The 12,985-nt window shown below is 52.4% G+C and overlaps 1 protein-coding gene across 2 annotated transcripts; it reads left to right on the forward strand.

The window, feature by feature from the left end:
• Positions 1-387: 387 nt before the first annotated feature.
• KRT82 (keratin 82) lies at positions 388-12,611 on the forward strand. Of its 2 annotated transcripts, none has more exons than XM_004053168.5 (9): positions 388-863; positions 2,639-2,847; positions 5,199-5,259; positions 5,934-6,029; positions 6,408-6,572; positions 9,533-9,658; positions 10,309-10,529; positions 10,751-10,782; positions 11,346-12,611. In XM_004053168.5, exons 1-9 carry the CDS (start codon positions 453-455, stop codon positions 11,564-11,566), a joined length of 1,542 nt encoding a protein of 513 aa, XP_004053216.2. In that variant the 5' UTR covers positions 388-452; the 3' UTR covers positions 11,567-12,611. The 2 variants fall into 2 exon arrangements, with proteins under 2 accessions (XP_004053216.2, XP_055213145.1); XM_055357170.2 differs by having other exon boundaries at positions 11,349-12,589.
• The last annotated feature ends 374 nt before the right edge of the window (positions 12,612-12,985 follow it).

Genomic DNA, 12,985 nt, shown 5'->3' on the forward strand with positions numbered 1-12,985 from the left:
GAGCATCTTTAAGCATATGGGACTTGCCCTCTAATCCCAGAGAAGCCAGGGTGTATAATTCATGGCACGCCTCCCCTCCTATGAAATGACGTAGTCCCAACTCTCCCTTTCCTTGAGGCTGAGCCACTGGATACATGGAACATATCTGTCTGGTTGGCCCCTTTCATCACCCCCACAATCAAGGAAGGAGGACAAATAGGATTTTTATAGGGACCACCAGCACTGACCATTGGCCCCTTCTCTTTGCTCTTCGCTACCCTAATTATCCACCTTGCTACTTAGCTCTGCCAATATCCCAAGCTCATAAACCTAGTTTAATGGTGATTTGGGGTTTGACCCAGCTCAGTCCTCCATCCCCCTACCAGATAAAAGGGGGGAAGCTGAGCCTGACTTGATCATCCTGCCCCCGTTCTTTCCTCCAGGGCCCCATTTCTCTGCCTCTCTCTCCTGCCATGTCGTACCACTCCTTCCAGCCAGGCTCCAGGTGTGGCAGTCAGAGTTTCAGCTCATACTCGGCTGTCATGCCCCGGATGGTCACTCACTATGCAGTGAGCAAGGGGCCATGCCGGCCCGGGGGTGGTGGGGGCCTCCGAGCTCTGGGCTGCCTCGGCTCACGGAGCCTGTGCAACGTGGGCTTTGGGAGGCCCCGGGTAGCCTCCAGGTGTGGAGGTGCCCTGCCTGGCTTCGGGTACCGACTGGGAGCCACCTGTGGGCCTTCTGCCTGCATCACCCCTGTCACCATCAATGAGAGCCTGCTGGTCCCACTGGCACTGGAGATAGACCCGACCGTGCAGAGGGTAAAGAAGGATGAGAAGGAGCAGATCAAGTGCCTCAATAACCGCTTCGCATCTTTCATCAACAAGGTAAGGGGGCAGTGGCCCAGGGCCGTGAGAGGACCCACTGCAGATCTGGGGTCTGGTCTTGTTCTGGTCCAAGGGAACCAGGAGGAGACTGACATTGAGGGGGCCTCAGTTTATCCAGTGGCCTCCCTCACATTCCACGACCACCAGCCTTTGAAAGCCAGTTAGATCAGATTCTGCACTAAACATTTCTGCTTCCTTGTCTTTTTTAAAATATATCATCTTTCTCTGAATATTATCTGACAAAATCACCAATCACCAAGGTTGCCTGAGGTCAGACTATAAGAGGAACTTCCAAAGCAATACTGAAAGGAATGACCAGAGAGGCAGAGAAATGCCCTTCCTGATGAGGCTTTAACAGTAGAACTGCCTTCTGTGTGCCTGAGCTGTGTCACAACTCTTGAGCCTGAAGGTGAGGATGGACACTGTGACCTCAGAATTTCCAATCAGTGTAGGCCTGAGATGAGAGGAAAGTGGGCAGTCAGAGCTAGAGGCACAAGGTGACGGTCACGAAAGTCTTACATCTGTCATCTCCAGAGCCACTGAAAGGCTGCTAGGAAGGCATGCCTTCAGAAGGTGCTGAACTGGCCTGCCATCCCTCAGCAGCCTCTGGGTCCATCCCACGCCCCAAGGAGGCTCTTGGGGTGAGGATTCATTCCACAGTTTGAGCTGGTGTTTCTGATGAACCTAAGGTTTAGGGGCAAGAGTCTTGGGCCAGAGGTCAGGAGCCCTGGCCACTGACATTGACTCTACTCCTACACCCGGAATCCCCGGGCAAGCCATTCACCTCTTGGCCTTTGGACGGTGCTGCCCAGTGAGGAAGGGGAGGAGTGACGGTGGGAGATTACAGGAGGTAATATATGCCAAAGTGCTTCACAGAGGAACTTGTTTAGTCAAACTTACAGTTTTATTTCTAAAGCTTATTAAGTTCTGGCTATAAACTTATTCCAAAAACATGGGCCCGGATCAGCAACAACATCACACCAACTTCTGTTAGGCTGGGAGCCTCTTGTTGATGCAGCCACTGACCAGAAGTAGGGCAATGATACTTCTGTAGTTTTCTTGACAGACAATGCACGATGTGGAAAATTCCAGAGCAAGGGCTGGAGACCACGTTCCCTTAGTCAATGTCCAGCCGGGTGGCCATGGTGAACTTACTCAACTCCTAATCTCAGTTTCCACTTTACGAAAAGGGAGGAGGACAGCTGTCCACATTTCTATGACCTGGACTTTTTTCAGATACAGCCATGTAGGATGCAGCACAGTAGGTGAAAAGAGCTTAGAGTCCCTTGATCTGTCTTTTCCCCTGAGTGTCCCTAGGCTGTCATAAAGGAAAGCCTCGACCCCCAAGCTTCACATCCTCTGACACTAGTATGAAGTTAACAGAGTCCCTTCCCATACACTGTCCCAGGTAGGAGCTTTGGGAAGCAAAGTGAGGCTTGAAGGGACAGGATGTCTTGGTCAAGGTCATGAGGATAGAGAGAGGCAGGCAGGCAGTGCTGAAACAGGACTTGCCCAGGCCTCTTGGAGAAGTACCATCCACTACAACACACAACCTCTGAGTGGAAGGTAGGGGTCCACTAGGCTCTCCCAGGCAGGGGAGACACAGACACACATACCCTCAGATGCCAGTCTATGCAGAGACCCTGATTTTTGCAAATTCTAGTGCACTGGTAGCCATGTGTTGGGAGAGAGGGCACAAACTCATTCCATTGCCTTCTCTAAGTCATGGTCCCCAGGATCTCTGCTGCCTGGTGACATTCCATTCTTGGCTGCAGGTCCGTTTCCTGGAGCAGAAGAACAAGCTGCTGGAGACCAAGTGGAACTTCATGCAACAGCAGAGGTGCTGCCAGACCAACATCGAGCCCATCTTCGAGGGCTATATCAGCGCCCTTCGGCGGCAGCTGGACTGTGTGTCCGGGGACCGCGTGAGGCTAGAGTCAGAGCTCTGCAGCCTCCAGGCTGCACTGGAGGGCTACAAGAAAAAGTGAGTCAGTGCTGCTTTCACCCCACTGGTGGACCTGGGGCAAGGGACAGAATCAGTCTGGGCCCTGATTCCCCATTTATAAAATGGGAAGCCTAAACTTAGTTCACTGGGTGGCAGAACAGTTAGGTGGGATGGTGTCAGCAGGGCACCCCACTTGGCACACGGTAGGAGCTCTGAGACTGTGTATTGCCATCTATCTCCCCACTACTCCACCTAAATAAGGCCCTCAGATCTCTCTCTCTCTGTAAAACAAGCTCTTTCATGTGTGGCTTCTGGAGCTCCAGCTTCCAGCTGAAACTGCCTGTTGTGCCTTTGCAGATCCTGAACTACTTCCTATTCCACAGACAGATCCCGAGGCCTCTTCCCTCCGGGTTTTTGTTCCTGCTGCTTCTCCTGCCTGACACACCCCTCTCAGCATCTCTCTGCTCCATGTCCAGGCTACCACAGCCCACCTTTTCTCTCACCCCCAACTCTGGCTTCCTGCACAGCCCTTCTGCCCTTTCCCCGCATATCAGGCTCTAGCTCATTCTGCCTCACTTCCCAGTTCTTTGTGGTTCCTGTTTTGTCTTCTGCCACACTTGCTCCCCCTGAGGACGAGCTCCAGGTCTGATTCACAGCTTGGAGTAGGTGGTTGATAAGCATATGGTAATTAAGTGCTTGCAAGAGGCTGAGGCCCAGATAAATTGTCTCACCAGGTCCTGGGCCGAGTGCCCCATGGGAATCCAGTGTCCTATGGGAATCCAGTGCCCCATGGGAATCCAGTGCCCTGTGACAGTCCAGTGTCCTATGGGAGTGCATGTTAGAGGCAGGCAAGTTGAAACAGGTGTCTTTCTATTGAGGAGAAACAGGGCAAATATACTGAGAGCAACAGGTCATAAGGGTTTGGGTCAGTGAAGTGGAGCCGTGTTGGGGACACTCACTGCAGGTGTCAACCACATGCCTACTCAATGCCAGACACTGTGCTAGAAAGTGGGGGTGCTATTGAAAGAAAAAAGGCTAACTCTTTCCCAGTCCAGTGTGCACAGACCACCTGCACCTACACACAAACAGAGAAGAAGGGAGAGGAATCCCAAGAAAGGGAAAGAGCAGGAGTCCAGGAAGCCTTCCTGGAGGAGGTGCAATTTGCTCTGGCCCTTGGAGGATAATGGCTCATTCCAATGGCATTATCCTCCATTTTGGAAATGGGGAAAGGACAGGAATGGGTGGCAAGAAAGAGGAAGGGCCTGCCAAGTGAAGGGGACAACTCTAGCAGACTGTGACAGGTGAGATGCAGTGAGGCTGTGGGAGGGCTGGAAGCCAGCCTGTCAGCAGAAGCGATGCCTTTCTTGAGGATTGAGTAGCAAGGTGAGATTAAGAGACAGGATTTGCAGCTTAAGATGAGAACTTTGGCTTTTAAAAGTGAGACAATCGGGGAAGGATGAGGTCCAACTGGTATTTTAAGAATAATAGCAAACACTTTCACAGTACAGAGCCTGTGCCAGGCACTGTCCTAGTGCTCTTCAGGTATTAATGCATGTGACATGTGAGCTCACAACAGCCCTGTGAGGCAGAACTGGTGTTAGCCTCATTCTATGGATGACGAAGCTGTGCATAATGAGGCAGAAAGGCCAAGTCACTTACCCAACTTGCCCACAGCTTGCACGGGACAGAGCCAGAATTCAAACCCAGGGGGCTAGGCTCCAGAGTCCAGGGCCGTTGCTGCAGCAGTTCTGCTGGAAAAAAAGAGAGATGGACATGATGAAGCAGAGAAGCTTTTAATGGATTGATGCTGCTTATCAAACTGAACCCCCTGACCAATTCCCTCTGCCTTAGGGGAGTGGTGAGTGGGCCGAGGAGCCCCAAGGAGCTTGAGGAAATAGCCTGGCTGTCTCTGTGGGTCTGGTAAGATGGATAATTGCTACCTCTGCAAATGGACCACAGGTAGAGGCCGGGCTCTGAACCCTCCCAGCGAGGAGGATGCACAGGGTCAGCCGGGAATTTTAGTGACTCAGAAAAAATGGCTAGGCCAGCAGCACAGCCTTCTTCTACGTTCCCAGGGGAGGCCACTAGGTGAAGTGAACCTCCTCCGCAGCAAGATAGAATGAAGGTAGCCTTAAGGAGGACCTCCCAGGGGAGGACTCATCACAGGAGAAGGTTCCTGAGGAATGGGGAGAAGAGTAAACTTGAAAAGTGGCTACTCATCCATCTCAAGTGGGTGGAGGAGCTAGAGTTGCCAAGACAGGGCTGGACCTGGGCACTCCCCAGGGCATTCAGTCGGTGACAGGCAGAGTTGCCCCCAAAGGCCTGATGCCAAGATCTCTTCCAAAATCCACAAGCCCGACTAAAGCATTTTTTCCTGCCTTTTCCATCAGATACGAAGAGGAGCTCTCCCTGCGTCCCTGTGTCGAGAATGAGTTTGTTGCCTTGAAGAAGGTAAGGAGGACGCTCAGAGAGGCAGAGCCCCTGAGCTGGCCTGCGTTGCCCCAGGCCACCTAGCCCTGAACTCAGTCCAAATGTGTCTGCAGCGCACCCACTCTGAAAAAGGGTTTTTCACGCCCCTCAGACTCCTGTGCCAGCCCCACTAACCCTGAGAATGAGGAAGGCCAGCCTCCTCTCCCCCAACTTTGTCCCCTTGCAAAAGGCCAGCCATTGGCCTGGCCTCCACTTCCCCACTCATGCAGGCCGAAGCTGGGTTAAAGTCATGTCTAACCCTGCCCGAGCAGCTGGAGATGGGACAGATGCCAATGCCAAACCAAAACAAAAGTTCAAAAGCTCTGCTGCAAGCCCCCAAATACGACAACAATTGCGATGGTTCCTCAGACAGGTAGCCAGGTATTTCCAGGCCCAGGCTCTGCAAAGTGGGCTCTGAGAGCCTGCTGCTAAGGCTCATTTAAGCCCCACCCCCTTCAGATCCTTTCCCATCAGGAAGCCAGGCCCAGGCCTGGGGTCCCAGGGCTAGGGACCCCTTTTTCCCCACCTCGGCTCCATCACCCCTTCGCTGCCCGTGGGTGTCCGTGAGGAAAGGTGAGCCCCACGCCTTCCCCCTGCCACCAGCTTGCCTGGGAGGTGGCCCAGCCAGGTCACATTCTGTCCCTGCTCTGCTGCAGGACGTGGACACAGCCTTCCTGATGAAGGCTGACCTGGAGACCAACGCAGAGGCGCTCGTGCAGGAGATCGACTTCCTGAAAAGCCTGTATGAGGAGGTACCCTCAGCCCTGACCTTGGGTGATTAGTCAGGGCTGGAGCCAAGGGATCGAGAGGGCAGCAGAGCGGCCGCCCGGTGGGTACATTTCAGGGCAAGCATGGAAAGAGGTCCGCACTGTAGAGATGGTTCTCAGGCGGTGAGACTCACAGAAGTCGGATCATCCAGGCCATGGCTCACAGGCCCCTCTGGGAAAGTCTCCACCAAGCTCTGGGCAACTAGAGGGTGGGGACAAGGAGTCAGTTGGTGACTGAAGCCCAGAACAGCCATAGCAGAGTTCTATGCACTCTGCTCTGGGAAGGTCAGAACGGGTTCTCCCCTTCTCCTGTCCCCGGACTCTCAGAGAGCTCACTCCTTCTCACATGGGCCCTGTCCCCAGGAGATCTGCCTGCTCCAGTCTCAGATCTCTGAGACCTCGGTCATTGTGAAGATGGACAACAGCCGGGAGCTGGACGTGGACGGCATCATCGCTGAGATCAAGGCGCAGTATGACGACATCGCCAGCCGCAGCAAAGCCGAAGCAGAGGCCTGGTACCAGTGCCGGGTGAGGCCCGGGGGTTGGGGGCAGGGAGACTGGAGAGGTGACAAACCAGGGGAGGGGAGGACCCCCAGACTCCTTCTCTGCAGAAGTGGGTGAGGAGCTAATGAGAGCCACGCCATGCCACAGACACAGGGAATCCCATAAAGCCCAGCTGCTGTTGTTTCTGCCAGGCCCCAGGCCACTTCCTGGCAGAGCACGTGGGAGGGACCCCTCCCCGCCCTGGACAATCCAGGCCTGTCATCAGGGTGCCAGGGTGCCCAGCAGTTTTTACCTGCAGACTCACTGGAAGTGCTCCTGTAGGCAGCGTTCAGTAAACACTAATTGGCGATGATGGCAAAGAGGGCTCTAAGCTTCGAGGCGTGGGAGGAGGCTAGTGGCATGGGGTGGCTACTAATGGTAGCGCAGAAACAGTGATTAAGATGGCCTCAGACTTAATAATTAGGGGCTTGCTTGGAGGGCAGGGGGGCCCTAAGGGTAATTAGATTTAACAAATATCATCATCTCAGCCTCTCCTGCCCTGCCTGTGAAAGGCGCCATGCATGCATGCACTCATTGGTCCACTCATTCAACACTGTGTATTCAGCATCAACCACGTGCCAAGCACAGTTCTAGAAGCTGGAGACACAGCAGGGAACAGAACAGACACTAGTCCCTGCCTTCATGTCGCCTTCATTTCAGAGACAAGCTGGGGGCCAGGGTAGGGTTGGAGGGGCAGGGTGATGGATGATAAACAAGGCACATAAGTGCAGTGGATGTATGTTAGACTGTGATACCAAGTGCTAGGAAGCAAATAAACCAGGAGAAGGGTATGGAGTGTTGGAGTGCAGTTTCAGTTAGGGTGGCCAGCAAGGATGTGCTTCCCAAACCAAAACACCAGCTAGCAGGAAGTGATTGCAAAGGTGGAGCACCAGGTAAAGGGAGTTTGATGACAGAGGGAACAAATTGTGTCACAAAGGCAAAGGTGTTGTCATTTGATCTAATCTCGAAGGACAAATAAGATTCAAAGGGGAGATGGGGGGAGGGTGTGCCAGGCTGAGCAGCAGGTGCTAGGACACAGCAGCAGAAATTGAGGGGCCTGGAGTGCCACGTGCTGTGGAGATCGGGCTGGAGGGGTAGCTTGAGGCCAGGTCACAGCATCTGCAGGGCTGTGCTAAGTCATTTGGCTTTGTTCTGAAGGCAGTGGGTGCCACTGCCCAGGGAGTGCCCAAAGTGATGCTCTGCCCATTTTCTGGAGCTCCATGGTGGTTGGAAGTATGAAAACTTGAAATGGAGTCAGCTCCTGGTGAACCTGTCTGTGGCCCACCCACGGCCAGGTTTCACTCTGGCTGGCCCTTCCTCTGGTTGCCCCTGGCAACCACCATCAGCCATGTTTGGTTCAGGATTACAACCACCTCATTTTCCCATCCTGCTAAGTCAGAATCTTAGAGAAAATTCTATTAGTTGAAGATTGCATTTGGCTACCAGGATCAGAAATTCTAAAAAAAAAAAAAAAAAGTTAAAATTGAATTTTTACTTTTTTCTAAAGTAGTTTGAAGTACAAAATAGACTGCCCAGGATGACACAGAGGTTCTGTGACATCATCAGGGACCCAGGATCCTTCGAGTTCACCATTCTGCCATCTGTAATACATGCTCCATCCTCTTGGTTGCCTCATGTTCCAAGAAAGCTGCAGCACCTCCAATCTCACATGCTTACGCCTGGCAGCAAGGAGAACAGAGGTGAAAAAAGCCAACTGGGTCATTCCCCCCTTTAAAGAGCTTACCCAGAAGCCCTACCCAGCCATGGTCATAGATCTCATTGATTGGAAGACTGAGAAATATTCTCTTATCTGGGCTCACTGTTACCCTAAATAAAAGCAGGGTTCTATTTGGTTCTGGGTTTTTCTGTTGTTGTTATTTTTGTTTTTTGTTTGTTTGTTTATTTTGAGATGGAGTCTTGCTCTATTGCCCAGGCTGGAGTGCGGTGAGTGGTGCAATCTCGCCTCACTGCAACCTCTGCCTCCCAGGTTCAAGTGATCCTCCTGCCTCAGCCTCCCAAGTAGCTGGGATTATAAGCATGCACCACCATACTCAGCTAATTTGTGTATTTTTAGTAGTGATGGGGTTTCACCATGTTGGCCAGGCTGGTCTTGAACTCTTGACCTCAAATGATCTGCCCGCCTCAGCCTTCCAAAATGCTGGCATTACAGGTGTCAGTCACTGAGCCCAGCCAGGGGGTCTGTTTTAAGAAGAGGACAATGGATATTTACTAGGCAACTGCAGACTTTCCTACTGTAACCAAATAACAAAAGAGCCAATGAGTGTGATTATGTGCTTATCTCTCGTTTTGCATTTTCTATATAATATGCTCCCACTCACTATCAGAAAATCTAAAGTCAGCTAATTTTTTAAAACTTACAAATGTAATCTGTACACACTACTATTCAGAAATTGGATTCAGAGTGCAAAGGTTTTTATAAAAAAGTGTTACCTCAAGGTAGGACATAAATTGCATTTTTTTTTATTGTTTTTGTGGAAAACATACAAATGCTCTCATCCTGATGGGCAGACCCATCCTTATGGGCAGTACTTGGTCTGTTAGGCAACCCAGGCTGAGCATAGAAACCCCTTCCAAGTTCCAGAGGCATATCTAAAAGCGAGAGAGCCCTCAGGTGAACTTGGGCTCTGGGACGGAGAAAAGGACCAGACACAGAACAGCTCAACAGAGGAGGGGATCTCAGAGGCTGGAGAAAAATCTAACAAGCCTGGAGCTGGGGATGGGGTGAGATGGGAATCAGGAGCAGCCCACATAAAGGACCCCAAAATTGCCCAGAAGTGGAAGAAGGTAAAGGAGCAGAACCAGTATGAGAACCAGAGAGCACCTGAACTAGGAAGTCACGGGAGAAAAGACTGGGAACAGTGAGAAAAGAGGCTAGGAGATGCCACCTTGTGGGGCCTGGGGCTCTGACCTCTCTGTCCTGGCAGTATGAGGAGCTGAGAGTCACAGCTGGGAACCACTGTGACAACCTCCGCAACCGTAAGAACGAGATCCTGGAAATGAATAAGCTGATCCAGCGGCTGCAGCAAGAAACCGAGAATGTCAAAGCCCAGGTGAGGCTGGGGAGGACCTCCTTGCTGCAACAGCCATCCTGGGCTGACTGGCCAGTCTGTGCCGTGCAGGGCGGGTTCAATCCTTGCTGTGAGTGCCATTGAAGAGGGAATAAACTTGTGCTGCCTTGCTCAAGCAGAAGCAAGCCCTTTCTACCAAAGGGCTGACCCACAGCAGGATGAGCAGCCACAGGAAATAGTCAGGTCTCCAACAGAAACGAGGTGACCAATGTCAAAGATGAAAAGCAAGGATGCTTCACTAGGTGCAAGTATAGAAAAGATGCGCTCCACGGTCCCTTCAGACCCAAAGACTGTGATTCTATGATCCTGAAATTCAAGGTGACTCTCAATTGTTCATAAAGTCAGACCCACTCCATTCTCCTGGGCTAGGGAAGACCAGCTGGGCATTTAAAACATATTAACCCCACAGAAATTTCTCAGCATACTTCAGAGGAAAATACCAGCTCTCTTGGAGGTATTTTAGACAGAAAACCCATCCCAGTTCCCTGGAGGAACCAGATGTCGCAATCCTAGGATGAAGCTCGTAAATGTGAGCCTGGCACGTAGACACCCCCGTGTTCTCTCTGCTCTTCTGCGAGTCTGGCTTGGGGCTCCAGGGCCCCCAGTGATGCTTTTCTGCACCCCTCCCGCAGCGCTGCAAACTTGAGGGTGCCATAGCTGAGGCAGAGCAGCAGGGCGAGGTGGCTCTCAATGATGCCAAGTGCAAGCTGGCAGGGCTGGAGGAGGCTCTGCAGAAGGCCAAGCAGGACATGGCCTGCCTGCTCAAGGAATATCAGGAGGTGATGAACTCCAAGCTGGGCCTGGACATCGAGATCGCCACCTACAGGCGCCTGCTGGAGGGTGAAGAGCACAGGTGAGCTCCTCCAGGAGGGGGTCAAAGACAGGCTACCAGGTATGGCCATTACCCAGCCCTCTGGTGGCGGCTGCTAGTATCTCTCACCCCTGTCCCCCACCCCAGTCATTGAAAACCCACAGGAGCGCATGGTCCACAATGAGGGCGGGAGCGGGGAGATGCTGCATTTACCTGCATCTGTTTGATGTAGTTACCTGTCTTCTTTTTCCTCTCATCCCCAGGCTGTGCGAAGGCATCGGGCCCGTGAATATCTGTAAGTAGATGAGCCATGCCCCACTGGCTCTGGGGTCTTGGGGGTTGATCACCCCAACACAGGCAGCCCACACCACCCCTTCCTAGACCTCTGATGCCTCCCCTACCCCAAAGGAAGAGCTCTGTCTGCCATGAGCTCCCAGGCTGATGGAAAGGGCTATCCAAATCTTTTGGGAGTCAGACTAGGAGCAGATTTGCAACAACATGGTCCAAGTGCTTCAAGGCCCAGAAGCCACAAATAACCACCCTGACAAGAGGATGCTCTTCTAGAGGAAGAGGATTTGAAGCAAGCTTAGGAAGGAGGGACCAGTAGAAACTGAGAAAGGGTGAGGCTGAATCCGGCCTGGACTTGCCCAGGCTCCAGGGAAAGGAGAGAGGTGCATGGGGACCTTGCAAGCATTTTATGTGGCTAGGGTGGGAGACGCGGAGGCTGGAGGCTGGAATGGGGTGTCTGTAGAGGTGAGTGGCAGGAGGTGGGAGTAATGGCCTGGCTGAGTAGTTTCAGGGCAGTACACTGAGAGCCACACCGTGTGGGGCCCTGAGCACCCCTTCCTGTTCCCACAGCAGTGAGCAGCTCCAAAGGCGCCTTCCTGTACGAGCCATGTGGGGTCAGCATGCCTGTCCTCAGCACTGGCGTCCTCAGGAGCAGTGGGGGCTGCAGCATCGTGGGCACTGGTGAACTCTATGTCCCCTGCGAGCCCCAGGGGCTACTGAGCTGTGGGAGCGGGCGGAACTCCAGCATGAAGCTAGGAGCTGGGGGCAGCTCCCCCAGCCACAAGCGTTAGCACAACCCAAGACATCCAGGAGACAGGGCCCCTGTCCCATGGCCCTGGATGTCACACTCCCACCAGGGCTGAAGACAAGGATGTTCCAAAACCCCACCTCCCTTTATTGACTCCACATTCCCCTCCAGTGTTCTCTTCTTGGGAGCTGAGCTGCCCCTAGGACCCCTCCTTTGCCTCGTGAGTCACCTTCCACTCACCTGTGTGCACACCCTCAGCTAGGCCCAGATGGTGGAGACAGACGGCAGAGAAAGAGAATGCATTGCTCTTAACCACAGAATGGCAATAGCCCCCAAAAGGTCAAATGGGCACACCACAGTTCTGCTCTGTGGATCATCCCGTGGAAGTTTCCTCACAAAGCCAGCTCCTCTCCCACCACAGGCTCCACACTGCCCTTACTTCAGGCTCTCATGCCCCTAAGAAAAGTGAATTTCCTTTAATACCACCTGAAACATGCACACTGCAAATATCAAAAGGAGACAACCCCAAATCCCACTCTAAATTCCAAAGCCAAGTGCCACGATTTCAGGATCAGTCAGGACCTGCCAATGTCCTCTCAGCACAGAGAATCAAGAGGTGGCCTTTGGGCAGTAGATTTACTTTCTCAGGTATGTTGAACCCAAACTGTGAGAATAAATCTTTCTCCTGAGCTCACATTGGCAGGTGATGTCAGGCAAATGCCTAGAACAAAGGGCAAAGGGATATGGAATGTTTACTGGACAGATGGAAAACCAAAAACAGATATAATTTGCTTAATGGAATCAGTACCCCCTCCACCCATCCCCTTCTGTACATAGCCGCCCCTTCCTGTTCCCCAACCCTTTAGCTCCTTTTGCTTTGAGTCTGATATGACAGTGATGTGGGGCTGCCCCAGCTGACTTGGAGGCCCTGGCTCAGGAGCTCATAGATGGAGGAGGTGTGGGCTGACTACCTCCCAGAAGCCCCTCATGCCAAGCCTGTCCCACTGGGGCTCCAGGGCCTCTGCCCTGAACATCTGGGCTTCTGTTCAAAATAAACCTACTCTGTTCATGGATTATAGAAATCAGGATTATTTACTCTGCTCTGCGGAAAGTGTGATAAGGCTGAGGGGGAACTGGTGAGCAGCTTTTTGGGACTAGAGTCTTGGGAACAGAAATGAAGAATATTATACAAACAGAAACACTACATGTAAATAATTTGCAAATGGCCTGTGGAAGAAATAGGGCTCCATACAAATCACACTTAAAACCTGCACATCACACCCCAATGGTTCACAAGTCACTTGCCATGTTAAAAACCACAAGCCCATTGCACACAGGCCTCCTCACTACATGGTGCCCTATACACATCCTAGAGAAAATCCTTGGGGTCCTCTATTGTGTCTAGACTTAGCAGCCCCCAAGCCCTAGGCTCTGTCCCTATCCCGAACCATTCTCAGTGCCT

Source organism: Gorilla gorilla, chromosome 10, assembly GCF_029281585.2.
Source record: "Gorilla gorilla gorilla isolate KB3781 chromosome 10, NHGRI_mGorGor1-v2.1_pri, whole genome shotgun sequence".
In the NCBI taxonomy this organism is placed as follows: Eukaryota; Metazoa; Chordata; class Mammalia; order Primates; family Hominidae; genus Gorilla; species Gorilla gorilla.

Bases quoted from the DNA above. Each gene is read 5' to 3' on its own strand.
- KRT82 (XM_004053168.5), top strand. From the start codon at position 453: ATGTCGTACCACTCCTTCCAGCCAGGCTCCAGGTGTGGCAGTCAGAGT. The intron at 864-2,638 runs GTAAGGGGGCAG...TCTTGGCTGCAG, and splicing joins TCGCATCTTTCATCAACAAG to GTCCGTTTCCTGGAGCAGAA. The intron at 2,848-5,198 runs GTGAGTCAGTGC...CTTTTCCATCAG, and splicing joins CTGGAGGGCTACAAGAAAAA to ATACGAAGAGGAGCTCTCCC.